The 13,901-nt window shown below is 41.4% G+C and overlaps 1 protein-coding gene across 2 annotated transcripts in view; it reads left to right on the top strand.

Moving 5' to 3' along the window:
- Positions 1-13,901, top strand: part of LOC140730541 (synaptojanin-2-like) — a 113,655-nt gene that overhangs the window by 67,120 nt on the left and 32,634 nt on the right. For both annotated transcript variants that reach the window (XM_073051146.1, XM_073051147.1), the window contains exons 10-12: positions 982-1,134; positions 11,168-11,324; positions 11,454-11,645. In XM_073051146.1, the coding sequence (XP_072907247.1) occupies positions 982-1,134; positions 11,168-11,324; positions 11,454-11,645 (502 nt within the window). The remainder of the gene's footprint in view (positions 1-981; positions 1,135-11,167; positions 11,325-11,453; positions 11,646-13,901) is intronic.

The raw sequence follows: 13,901 nt of genomic DNA on the forward strand, positions 1-13,901 counted from the left end.
TTGCCTTCCTCACCATCAATTCAACATTTGGGGAATCCTGCACAAGGATTTCCAAGTCCCTTTGCACCTCAGATTTCTGAATTTTCTTTCCATTTAGAAAATAGCTAACTCTTTCATTTCTTCTATGAAAGTGCATGACCATTCACTTCCTGACACTGTATTCCATCTGTCACTTATTTGCCCATTCCCCTAATCTAAGTCCTTCTGTAGCCTCTCTACTTCCTCAAAACTATCTGCCCCTCCACTTATTTTCATATGGTCCAACAACTTTGCAATGAAGCCTTCAATTCCATCATGCAAGCCGTTAACATATAGTGGTCCCAACAGATACCCCTGTGGAACACCACTACTCACCGGCAGCCAACCAGAAAATACTCCCTTTATTCCCACTCTTTGCCTCCTGCCAATCAACCACTGCATTACCCATCTGTGATGGGATATATGATGGAATTGTAAGAAACCTTCTTCAGGAAAGAATGATAATTTTGATTAATAAATAAATCAGTTGATATTTTTAATGGAGAGGATCTATGGAGATGTTTAGATCTCGTCTTTTTCTTGGGGAGAAACGTCAAAAACTACAGGACATAGCTTTAATTTTTACCATTTCAATGTAAGGGAGATGCGCATGGTAAATCTTTTACACAGCTGGTGCTGGAAGCAGACGTGATAGTCGCATTTTGAGAGGCATATGTACGTTCAGAGAATGTTCCCTGCAAAATATTTGTTTTATTTGGCATTGTGGTTGTCACAGACGTAGTGAGCCAAAGAGCCTGTTCTTGTACTGTTCGTGTTCTACTGTGTGTAACTCTAAAGACGTGATTGAAAGGTCGGCAGTGGCTGAATTGTAAAATGGAGAAGCGTTTGTTACGGTATGATAAAATATCAATCAGTCATAAATAATAAAACATTTCCAGAATAACAGAAGCAAAACTATCAAGGCAAATTATTACTTTGATTTATTTTCTTGTCAATTCATAGGTTTTGTACAACCAATTGGAGAGCTTGGGAATGGCCAGCAAGAAGTCAGTAGTGGAACGCTTTGTGGAATTCTACAAAACAATGTGGTCAGTGAATGGACAAAATTTAAGCAAGATTTTCATAGGAAATCGTGCACGAGAAGGGAAAACCAAGGTAATATATGAAGCGTGCATTTGAACACTTTCAAAGATGATATAGGAATATTTTATAGAGCATTAAAAATCATGTACAATATTTATAATTCTGTGTTTGTGTGAGAGTGACTTCATCTGGAGGGCTGCTTTCCAATCTTTGAGTAGAATGAGGCAAACTATACTCACACTTTCCCAGTCCCACAAAAGTCAAAACGTACAAACATGTTGCATGTTCTTAAAAGAACAAGGCAAAAAAATTGATGTGCAAGCCATTATCGTGCCTCTCTACTTGAGCACAAAAGCAGTTAAAACAGAAGACTGACTTGTAGGCTGGGAAATAGCTCGACTTTCAAAATAATAGGTCAGCCATAAATAGTACAAGTAATTTCAGCTCAGGTTTCTCAGATGCATGAATTTAAACTGTCAAGGCTGTTCATTATATTTGGAGTTGGGTTCTTTCAGATTAATAATGATTGAGGTGTCAGCTAGAGACCCTGGGAATTGCCTTTGAGGCAGTCCTTTATCAATTGGTTTCTTACCATTTAGGTAAATGATAATCCTTTATCATTTAGCTGGATGACAATTTACAGAGGGAAACTCTCAGTAGGGCACCTGTTCTGTCCAGTTTGATCTTGAGGAAGTTGTTAATTTCTTATTCCGGATCGTAGTCAGATTCCTTGCTGAGCCCCATTACTCAGTGAGCCGACATGGAAGACGAGCCTATGGGGTGGAGAGGGGGAGAAACACAGTCTGCCTTTGTGTGGAATTTGTTCACTTATCTGAAAATAGTTGTACCCCAAGGGGTACAGATGGCATTAAGTGATTTATACTTGACAGCATCCCTCTGAGAAATGAATATGACAGTCATCTTGTATTGCTGGAGATTAATCCATCGACAAAATATCGTTAAACTCTTGTAGGTTGTGGTGATTCAGCATTTGATTCAAGAATGTTTAATGTCGTTTCCCGTACACAAGTGTAAAGGAGAATGAAATAAATGCTACTCCAGCTCTGATTTAGCACAAAAAATGCAATAATAAAAAAACACAATAAATATAAATACACTTGATGTATATAGCTATCTTCTGTATGTCCACAAGGTGATGCCCATCACAGGAGCATCTGTACACCAGGCGACTCTGACAGGAAATGATAAAGTAGGGGTATGGTAGGGTTCAAAATTCTAAGTATGTATAGGTCACCATATACAACCCTCAGATTCATTTTCATGCAGGCATACTCAATAGATCATGGTAGTTCATGTTTATTAGAGTTTTTTGAGGAAGTTACCAGGAAAGTGGATGAAGGGAAGGCAGTGGATGTTGTCTACATGGACTTCAGTAAGGCCTTTGACAAGGTCCTACATGGAAGGTTAGTTAGGAAGATTCAGCCGCTTGGTATACATCAGTGGTACCCAACCACCGGGCCATAAAGCATGTGCTACCAGGCCGAGAGGAAACTGTATGATTTGTTGATATGAAACAATATGAGTCAGCTGCACCTTTCCTCATTTCGTCACGCCCACTGTTGAACTTGAATGTATTCGAGGTCATTACCCACGCAAGGTCATCAGTCGCCTAAACGCAGTGATATCCTAGCACCAGGGATCAGTGGTTGGCCTTGGGTAACCGGCTGCCTCGCACGGCCGGCAGGAAGTGGCGATGCTATTGGCCTGGAGCGTGGACAGATGGGCGCCGCCTCTAAACCTGTTTAGCACACCGAATGTTCGTGGGGAACCCGGTGCTAAAATATTCGCAGACGACCTAATTCAGGCTCAGGATTTCGTAGATAGCAGAGCAGCTACCTCGCTGCGATCTACTGAAAGTCATCCCTCCAGCCAAACTTTTGTCGGCCAATAGATCCTACCTACCTGCAAGGGGGACGGGAACGCGCCCTGTTGCACTCCTCGCTCAGTCGGTCGCTGTCTCTGGACTGCGACCACTGTGGCCCCGGTACGGGGACCTCTGGCCCTTACCTTGTCCTCTCACTGGTGTGTTGTAATAATTTTATATGTTCATACGAGGAAAATATGCGCTGTGTGTTTAATATTCAAACGTTACTTAAAATGTTATGATGCTATTGACTTATAAGTGAGTTATAATTGACTTATCTCTATGTTCATGCGAGGAAAATATGCGCTGTGTGTTTAATATTAAATTCGTTAGATAAACCCTTTTAGAAACAAAATTGAGTGTATTAGCCATTTATAAGTGACTTATAGTTGACTTATCACCTATATTCCGGTCGTGATTAACACCCACACCACCACCGCCGCCCCCGACCCCGGCCAGTTCGCAAGAATATTGTCAATACTAAACCGGTCCGCGGTGCAAAGAAGGTTGGTGACCCCTGGTATACATGGTGAGGTAGTAAATTGGATTAGACATTGGCTCAATAGGAGAAGTCAGAGAGTGGTAGTGGAGGATTGCTTCTCTGAGTGGAGGCCTGTGACTAGTGGTGTGCCACAGGGATCAGTGCTGGGTCCATTGTTATTTGTCATCTATATCAATGATCTGGATGATAATGTGGTAAATTGGATCAGCAAATTTGCTGATGATACAAAGATTGGATGTGTAGTGGACAGTGAGGAAGGTTTTCAAAGCTTGCAGAGGGATTTGGACTAACTGGAAAAATGGGCTGAAAAATGGCGGATGGAGTTTAATACAGACAAATGTGAGGTATTGCACTTTGGAAGGACAAACCAAGGTAGAACATACAAGGTAAATGGTAGGGCACTGAGGAGTGCAGTAGAACAGAGGGATCTTGGAATACAGATACAAAATTCCCTTAAAGTGCAATCACAGGTAGATAGGGTCATAAAGAGAGCTTTTGGCACATTGGCCTTTATAATTCAAAGTTATGAGTTGGAATGTTATGGTGAGGTTGTATAAGGCATTGGTGAGGCCAAATTTGGAGTATTGTGTGCAGTTTTGGTCACTGAATTACAGGAAGGATATTAATAAGGTTGAAAGAGTGCAGATAAGGTTTACAAGGATGTTGCCGAGACTTGTGAAACTGAGTGACAGAGAAAATTTGAATAGGTTAGGACTTTATTCCCTGGAGAGTAGAAGAATGAGGGAAGATTTGATAGAGGTATATAAAATTATGATGGGTATAGATAGAATGAATGCAAGCAGGCTTTTTCCACTGAGGCTAGGGGAGAAAAAAACCAGAGGACATGGGTTAAGGGTGAAGGGGGAAAAGTTTAAAGGGAACATTGGGGGGGCTTCTTCACACAGAGAGTGGTGGGAGTGTAGCATGAGCTGCCAGATGAAGTGGTAAATGCGGGCTCACTTTTAACATTTAAGAAAAACTTGGACAGGTACATGGATGAGAGGGGTTTGGACGGATATGGTCCAGGTGCAGGCCAGTGGGACTAGACAGAAAAATGGTTCGGCACAGCCAAGAAGGGCCAAAAGGCCTGTTTCTGTGCTGTAATGTTCTGTCGTTCTAAATCCCCAATAACCATAACAGAAATGGAAAAACACACTACCAGGTCAGACAACAAGTGTGCAAAAGACAAACTGCAGTTACAAAATGAAGGAAAAAAGTAATACAAATAATAATGAGTAATAAATAAATAAATAATAAATATTGAGAACATGAAATGAAGAATCCTTGAAAGTGAGTCCATAGGTTGTGGGAACAGTTCAATGACGGGACAAATGAAGTTGAGTGAAGTTACCCCCTCTGGTTTAGGTGCCTGGTGGTTGAGGGGTAATAACCTAGTGGTGTGAGTCCTGAGGCTCCTGTACCACCTTCCTAATGGCAACAGTAAGAAGAGAGCGTGACTTGGGTGATGGGGGTCCCTAATTATGGATGCTGCAACAACACTCCTTATGGATATGCTCAATGGTGGGGAGAGCTTTACCTGTGATGGACTGGGCCGTATCCATTTTCTGTTCAAGGGCATTGGTGTTTCCATATCAGGCTTTGATGTACTCTCCACTACACACTTATAGAAGTTTGTCAAAGTTTTAGATGTCATGCCAAATCTTTGCAAAATAAGGAAGTAGAGGCGCTGATGTTCTTTCTTTGTAATTGCACTTACACGCTGGCCTGATGATAGGTCCTCTGAAACGTCGACACCGAGGAATTTAAAGTTGCTGACCCTCTCCACATCTGATCCCCTGATGAGGATTGGCTCATGCACCTCTTGTTTCCTTGTCCTGAAGTCAATAATCAGCTCCTTGGTCTTGCTGACATTGAGTGAAAGGTTGTTGTTGTGCTCAGCCAGATTTTCAGTCACCCTCCCCTCTGCAGGTTCATCACCACCTTTGATTCAGCCTACAAAAGTGGTGTAATCAGCAATCTAAAGTATGGCATTGGAGCTGTGCTTAGCCATGCAGGCATAAGTGTAAAGTGAGTAGAGCGGAGGTCTAGGCAAACAGCTTTGCCGTGCGGCTGTACTGATGGAGGTGATGGAAGAGATGTTGTTGCCAATCAGAACTCGCTGGGGTCTGCAAGTGATGTGGGTTAGTGGGTGGAGATGTAGATCAGTCTAATTACTTGGGGAAGGTAACTGTTTTTAAGTCTGGAGGTCCTGGCATGGATGCTGTGTAACCTCCTCCCTACTGGAAGTGGGGCTAACAGGGTAGGATTCTTCATGACGCTGCTGGCTTTTTTCTATATATACGTCCCAGATGGAGGGTAGGCTGCTTCTGATGATGCTTTGGGCCATTTTGACTACCTGTTGTGGAGTCTTCCTGTCCACTGCAGTGTACTTTTCATACTACAGAGTGATACAGCATGTTAGGGTGCTCTCTGCTGTGCATCTGTAGAAGGATGCGAGTATGGATATGCATCGTCCAGCTCACCGGACTCAAATCAATAGAAACCATTTCAGAAAGTATTTGAGTCTGCAGATCAGAGATGTTCTAAGCCAGCCTGGCCATGAGCTGCAAGTTCACTCCCAAGATTGCCATGTCTAGTACCCCTGTAGCATGTTGTGACATAATTTAAGGAAGGGAATAGCATAGAGTCATAGAACAATACAGCACAGAAACAGGTCCTTTGGGCCATAGATTCATAGTGCTGAACTATGAATCTGCCCTGTCCCATCGACCTACACTGGGACCATAGCCCTCCATACCCCTCCCATCCATGTACCTATCTAAATATTTCTTAAGTGTTGGTCGAACATGAATCCACCACTTCCACTGACTCTCTCCACATTCTCACCACCCTCCTAGTAAAGAGGTTCCCCCTCATCTTCCCCTTAAACATTTCACCCTTCACTCTTAACCCATAGCCTCTAGTTTATTCTCACCTGACCTCAATGGAAAAAACCTGTTTGCGTTTAACCTATCTGTACCCCTCATAATTTTGTATACATCTATCAAATCTCCCCTCATTCTCCAATGTTGTAGAGAATATTGTCCTCACCTATTCAACCTTTCCCTTTAACTCGGGTCCTCGAGTCCTGGCAATGTCCGAGTAAATAGTCTCTGCATTCTTTCAATCTTACTGATATTTTTCCTGTAAGTAGGTGACCAAAATTGCACATAACCCTCCAAATTAGGTTTCACCAGTGTTTTGTACAACCTCAACATAACATTCATTCTCCTGTACTCATTACTTTGAATCATGAAGACCAATGTGCCAAAAGCTCTCTTTACGACTCTATCTGCCTGTGATGCCACTTTCAAGGAATTATCAATCTGCATTCCCAAATTCCTCTGTTATACTGCACTCCTCAGTACCCTACTGCTGACCATGCAAGTCCTATCCTGGCTTGTCCTCCCAAAGTGCAACAGCTCACACTTGTCTGCATTAAATTCTATCTGCCATTTTTCAGCCTTCTTTTCAGCTGATCCAGATCCCAATGCAAACTTTGATAGCCTTTCTCACTGTCCATTATTCTCCACACCATGGTATCATTCGCAAATTTCCTGATCCATTTTACCACATGATCATTCAGGTGGTTGATATAGATGACAAACAACAGACCCAGCACGGATCCCTGCGGCACACTACTAGTCACAGGCCTCCAGTCAAAGAGGCAACCATCTACTACCACTCTGGCTTCTCTGACAAAGCCAATGTCTAATGCAATTTAGTCTCTTGTACTAAGTGCCAAGCAACAGAACTTTCTTGGCCAACCTCCCATGTGGGACCTTATCGAATGCCTCTCTGAAGTCCATGTAAACAACATCCACTGCCTTGACTTCGTTAATATTCCTGGTAACTTTTTTTTTAAATTGTATAAAATTTGTTAGACATAACCTACCACGCACAAAGCCAGTTTAACTATCCCTAATCAGTCCCTGCCAATCCAAATATTTATATATCCACTCCTTTAAATGCCTTCCAATAACTTACCCACTTCTGATGTGAGGCTCACTGGCCTATAATAACCCATCTTACTTTTAGAGCCTTTCTTAAACAGTGAAACAACATTAACTACCCTCTATTCCTCTGGCACTTCACCCATTACTGTTAGGGCCCCTACAATTTCTGCATTAGCCTCTCACAGGGTCTAAGATCTTATCAGGCCCTGAGGATTCTTCCACCCTAATTTGCCTTACGACAGCAAACAGTTCCTCGGCTGTAAAGTGATCTCATTGTTGATTTGTCTCACTTCTGCAGCTCTTTGTCTGTCTCCTGAATAAATACAGGTGCCATGGTGGTAGAACGGTTAGTGCAATGCTATTACAGCTCGGGGCATCAGAGTTCAGTTGTGGCACCCTCTGTATGAAAGTTTGTATGCTCTTCCCATGTGTTTCCTCCAGGTTGAAAAGTGTACCTGTTGGTAGGTTAATTGGGAATTGTAAATTGTCCTGTGATTAGGCTAGGGTAAAATAGAGAGGGTTGCTGGGTGGTGCTGTTTATTAGGACAAAAGAGCCTTTTCTGCACTGCATCTCTAAATAAAAATAAATAAGTAAAATCCCCCATCTCTTTCAGCTCCATGCATAAATGACCACTCAGATCTTCCAAAGGCCCAATTTTGTCCCTTGCTATCCTTTTTCTCTTAACATAACTGCAGAAGCCCATGAGATTCTCCTTCTGCTGGAGCAACCTAATGCCTTCTTTTAGCCTCCTGACTTCCTCCTTAGGTGTTTTCTTCCACTTCTTGTACTCTCTGGAGTTCAGAAGAATGAGAGGGGATCTTATAGAAACATTCAAAATTTTGAAAGGGATAGATAAGATAGAAGTAGGAAAGTTGTTTCCATTGGTCGGTGAGACTAGAACGAGGGGACATTGCCTCAAGATTCAGGGGAGAAGATTTAGGATGGAGATGAAGAGAAACTATTTTCCCCAGAGAGTGGTGAATCTGTGGAATTCTCTGCCCAGGAAAGCAGTTGAGGCTTCTTCACTAAATATATTTAAGAAACAGTTAGATAGGTTTTTACATAGAAAGGGAATTAAGGGTTATGGCGAAAAGGCAGGTAGATGGAGCTGACTTTATGGATAGATCAACCATGATGTTATTGAATGGCGGGGCAGGCTCAATGGGCCAGATGGCCTACTCCTGCTCCTATTTCTTATTTTCTTATGTCCTCAAGTACTTTGTATGTTCCTTCCTGCCTATACCTGCTATGTACCTCCTCCTCCTCCTCCTTCACTAGGGCCTCAATATCTCTCGAAAGCCAAGGTTCCTTGAACGTAAACCTGTTATCCTTGTCATTTATTCTTTAAGGAACATACCAACTCTGTACTCTGAAAATTTCACTTTTGAAGACCTCCCACTTACCAAGCACACAGTTGCTTGAAAACAACCTGTCCCGATCCACACTTCCTTTCTGATACAATCAAAACTGACCTTTCTCCAATTTAAAATCTCAACCCAAGGACCTGACCTATCCTTCTCCACGATATTTTGAAACTTATGTCTTTGTGATCACTAGAGCAAAGTGTTCCCCTCCACCACCTCTGTCTCATTCCCTAATAGAAGATCTATCTTTGCATTCTCTCTAGTTGGGACCTCTATGTAATGCTCAAGAAAATTTTCCTGAACACAGTTGACAATCTATATCCTATACAGCACTTTCTCAGTATAGGAATCCCAATCGATATATGGAAAACTAATATCACTTATTACCACAACCTTATGTTTCTTGTAACAGTCTGCAATCTCTCTACAAATTAGCTTCTCTAAAGCCCGCTGACCTGGGTGGTTGAATCCCTTTAATTTGATGGTTCCTCAGTTCTACACAAATATTCAAATATGATGGCAGAATATAGTATTAATGATAAGACACTTGGCAGTGTGGAGGATCAGAGGGATCTTGGGGTCCGAGTCCATAGGAGGCTCAAAGGAGCTGTGCAGGTTGACTCTGTGGTTAAGAAGGTGCATGGTGTATTGGCCTGCATCAATCGTGGAATTGAATTTAGGAGCTGAGAGGTAATGTTGCAGCTATATAGGACCCTGGTCAGATGCCACTTGGAGTAATATGCTCAGTTCTGGTTGCCTCACTACAGGAAGGATGTGGAAGCCTTAGAAAGGGTGCAGAGGAGATTTACAAGGATGTTACCTGGATTGGGGAGCATGCCTTATGAGAATAGGTTGAGTGAACTCGGCCTTTTCTCCTTGGAGTGAAGGAGGATAAGAGGTGACCTGGTAGAGGTGTACAAGATAATGAGAGGCGTTGATCGTGTGGATAGTCAGAGGCTTTTTCCCCAGGGCTGAAATGGTTGCCACAAGAGGACACAGGTTTAAGGTGCTGAGGAGTAGGTACAGAGGAGATGTCAGGGTTAAGTTTTTTTACTCAGAGAGTGGTGAGTGCGTGGAATGTGCTGCCAGCAACAGTGGTGGAGGCAGATACGATAGGGTCTTTTAAGAGGCTTTTAGATAGGTACATGGAGCTTAGTAAAATAGAGGGCTATAGGTAAGCCTAGTAATTTCTAAGGTAGGGACGTGTTTGGCACAACTTTGTGGGCCAAAGGGCCTGTATTGTGCTGTAGGTTTTCTATGTTTCTTTGTTCTATATAGCCTCAGTAGTAGATGAGCTCCCCAGTCTGTCCTGTCTGAGCACTGCCTTGCTATTTTCCCTGATTGGTAATGCCATCCTTCCCCTTTGAGATCATTAAAGTAATACAATTCTTAGGAGCATTAGCAAGTAAGAAGATGATGCTGAACAATAAGCATGTGACTGAAAGGAATGGTTCTGTGATTACGGCTGACTATGTGATTACTTGAATAAGTGTGGCAGAGGTTTCTCAGTTTGGGAAGTTCAGGATTTTTCAGAACTCTCTGGACCACTTATGCTTTTCCCATGCTTAAATCCTGTTCCTAAGTTGAATGGGTGATTTGCCTGGTTTTGATTTTTTTTGAACCAACTGACTTGGCAAATTGCCAGGCCATTTAAGGAAAGAGTGAACTGCTAGATTTATTGCAGTTTGTACAAAGTATTGATGAGACCACAGTTTTAATACTGTATACAGTTCGAGGTGCTGCACTGTAGGAAAGATTAAGCTACAGAGGGTGCAGAAAAGATTCAGAAGGATATTGTTTGAATTGGTGGAGTTGAATTATGAGGAGAGCTTACATAAACTGAATCATTTTTTTGTTGGAGCAAAAGAGATTGTGAAGTAACGTGATCGCGGTACAGTGTAATAAATGATGGAAGGCTCAGATAGGATAGGTAGCCAGAGTCTGCAGGAAGGGGTGTTTAAAACTGGAGACAATAGGCTGAAGGTGAGAGGGAGGAGGCTGAAAGGAGATTTGAGAAGTAAAATGGTCACCAAGTGGATGGTGTTTGAGATAAGCCTGAAATGAGGTGATGGGGGCAGGAACAATTAAAGGCACTTAAATGAGCAGGGCAGGGAAGGCGATGCAATGCATACAGGAAAGTGGGATTAGACATGATGGTTGCATAGATGGCATGTTTCTGTGACTCACTGACCTGAAGGCAAATTGTGAACCAGATGGGTTCTTACAACAGTATGGCTTTCACACTCAGAAAAATAACTTGTGCAAGATTATTTAATTGACTGAAGTGAAAGAAACCAATGGCAATGATGAGAAAAAAATACTTGTCTCCACATTAACACTTAGTGCTTATATCCCACAGCTTTTGCCTCCATTAATAAATTATTTGTGTTTGTCAAGGTAAAAGATGGAGCACGTTCTGTATCTAAAACGATCCAAGCTAATTTCTTTGATGGAGCTAAACAGGACGCCATTGATTTGCTTCTTAGGGGGAACTTCTACAGTGAAGATTATGTAGAGAAGGCGATGATTCTTATGGAAGACAGTGCATTTGTCAGTAAGTAACCAGCTTCATGACAGATTTAGAGACTCAAAATATTAATGTTTCAGTTTTCATCCATGATGTCTTGTGCTTTTTAAAGAAGTCAGTGATGTAAAATAATTTATTATTTTTATTGTCCCATAGCTCCGCCAGCAATTTTGAAAGCAATATGTGAACGCCACATGGAATATACAAATTTCAACCGTGCTCGCATCAGCGTAGGCTCGTGGAATATAAATGGTGGTAAACAGTTCAAAAGCAAGATGCTCAGTGTCGTGGATCTCACTAGCTGGTTACTTGGTGGACTCCAACACTGTAAAGAAACTAACTTCCAAGGTATGCCTCTAAATCTTGCTTTTCAAGCTTATTGCTAGATGAATATGTTTGAATAATATAAACATTACACTCAAAGTTAAAATAGCTTTATTGGGTAAACCATTAACGTTTTGAATTCTGTTCTTATTTCTGTATTTTCACTGGCCTCCAAGGAGATATGGATAACTGAAAGGTGTTCATTAATAAGTGGGCAACAACCTATCCTGCATTTTGCTGTGTTTTTTTGTACTTCTGCTATAGTGTTGTACTCCTAGGAAACCTCGCATAATGGAAAATAGCATTATAAACAAAACTGGTAATAGGAAAACGGGTTTTTCAGACTCAAAAGTTGCAGACAGACAACTGCAAAGTTATTTCACCTGCAGCATTTTCAAAAATAATGTTGTTATAACTGATTGGGCCCACATAATATAAATAATGTTCTCAAGTTCATCAATCACACTTTATCAAATTTGTGTGATGGAAACATCTTGGAGCAGAACTATCTGTACTATCCAAATGTGTCAGAAGTGACAGTGTCTCTTTGTAAAACAAATTTATGTCTCTTTGTAACACTTTATTTGTTACATGTACATCAGAGCATACAGTAAAATGTGTATTGTGTCTAAGACCTACACAGTGCGAAGTCTGTGTGGGAGGCAGCCGCAAGTGTCACCGTGCTTCGGTGCCAACGTAGCATGCCCATAACTTACTAACCCTAACCCGTGTATCCTGGCATTGTGGGGAGAAACCAGAACACCCAGAAGAAACCTACATGGTAACGGGAAGAGTGTACAGACTGCTTATAAACAGAAGCAGGAATTGAACCCCGATCAGTGATCACTGCCACTGCAGAGCTTTGCACCAACCGCTAGGTTACCATGCCACCCCAATGTTTTACATATGTTTGAAAACTTTTTTTTTAAATGAACAAATGTGAGAAATGGTCATCAGGTCAGGGAGTTTATGGAAAGGGAAACAATGTTAATGTTTCACTTTTTTACCTTTTATCAGAATTTAGTCATGATCATCAGAAACAGAAAAAAAAAGCAAATGGAGAAAATAAAGAACAAAAATGTTAAAGTCAAGAATGATCTAATATCAAATAATGATGAAGGCAAAACAGAGTAAGCAGAGAAGCTCCAGCAATAGAGAGATAAAAAGCTCATGTGTATCAACTGTTGCCTCAACTTGGACCAGTAGGTATCCCCATCTAAAGTACTTCCTCACACCCGCTCTGTGACTTTAACCCTCTGATTGGAATATTGGAGCAAGGAGGCCATAGAAGAAGGGTTGGGATGAGTACTGAGTATTGAAAATGAAGCTCACTATTGTTACTTGTAGACTAATGTGAATGAAGGGTTCAGTTTTGTCCTTTAAAGATTTTAATAAGCCATCTCCCTACCGTTTTGACAAAGCCTTTTGACTTGTGGATCCTATTTACTTCCCGTGGGGCAAATAAAGGGCAAGACAAATAAGACAGTCTTTGGTAATTGTTTAATGTTCACTTCAAAGGACACTGCCAGTGTCATAGCTAAATGGTGGTACAAAGGAAATGCATTTAACAAATACAAGCAATTGTCCATGAATAACACTAAAGAAAAATAATGCATTTGGTTGACTTGGTGGGGGAGGGGTGTTGGAAGCAGTTGTGGAATTTTCAGAGGCATGGTACAGTGGTCCAGTCCACTCAGAAAGGTGTGAGAGGACTGGAGATGTAAAAGAGAAGGTTGTGGAGAATGAAGTAGGTTGATGTTTTATGTTTGAGCTTCCAAATGATAATGGACACTGTGCTGTTTTCACACTAGACATGTCAGCGGAAATGAAGGCCTCTATGTTAAAGGCAAGTGGCTAAACAAGTCAGCCATTGGCTCAGGAGCATTGAGTAAAAATTATTAATTACAAATCTGAAAGGAAATTGAAAGTGCTATAAACACTTGGCAGGCTAGGCAACACCTATTAACCAAGAAACGGTTAAACTTTCAATGAGATGACCTTTCATTAAAACTTAGAAAAAGTGAAGGCGAAGTACATTTTAATTTGCACGTAAGGAGGGAGAATGTCATGATCAGTAGGTCTGCAATTGGATAGAAAGCAGGAAAGATAAAATAACTGAATTGATAATGTGGCATTATAAAATAAATAACCAAGGTACCTCATTGAGTTGTGTAAAAACATGAATAAGCCCTAACATCAGAAGAGGAGACATTAAAGGAAAACCTATATGTTTTGAGACGATGGAAGACTGCTGATCTGATACAGTTGAATTCTGTGCTG

This window comes from Hemitrygon akajei, chromosome 7 (assembly GCF_048418815.1).
Source record: "Hemitrygon akajei chromosome 7, sHemAka1.3, whole genome shotgun sequence".
Classification (NCBI taxonomy): Eukaryota; Metazoa; Chordata; class Chondrichthyes; order Myliobatiformes; family Dasyatidae; genus Hemitrygon; species Hemitrygon akajei.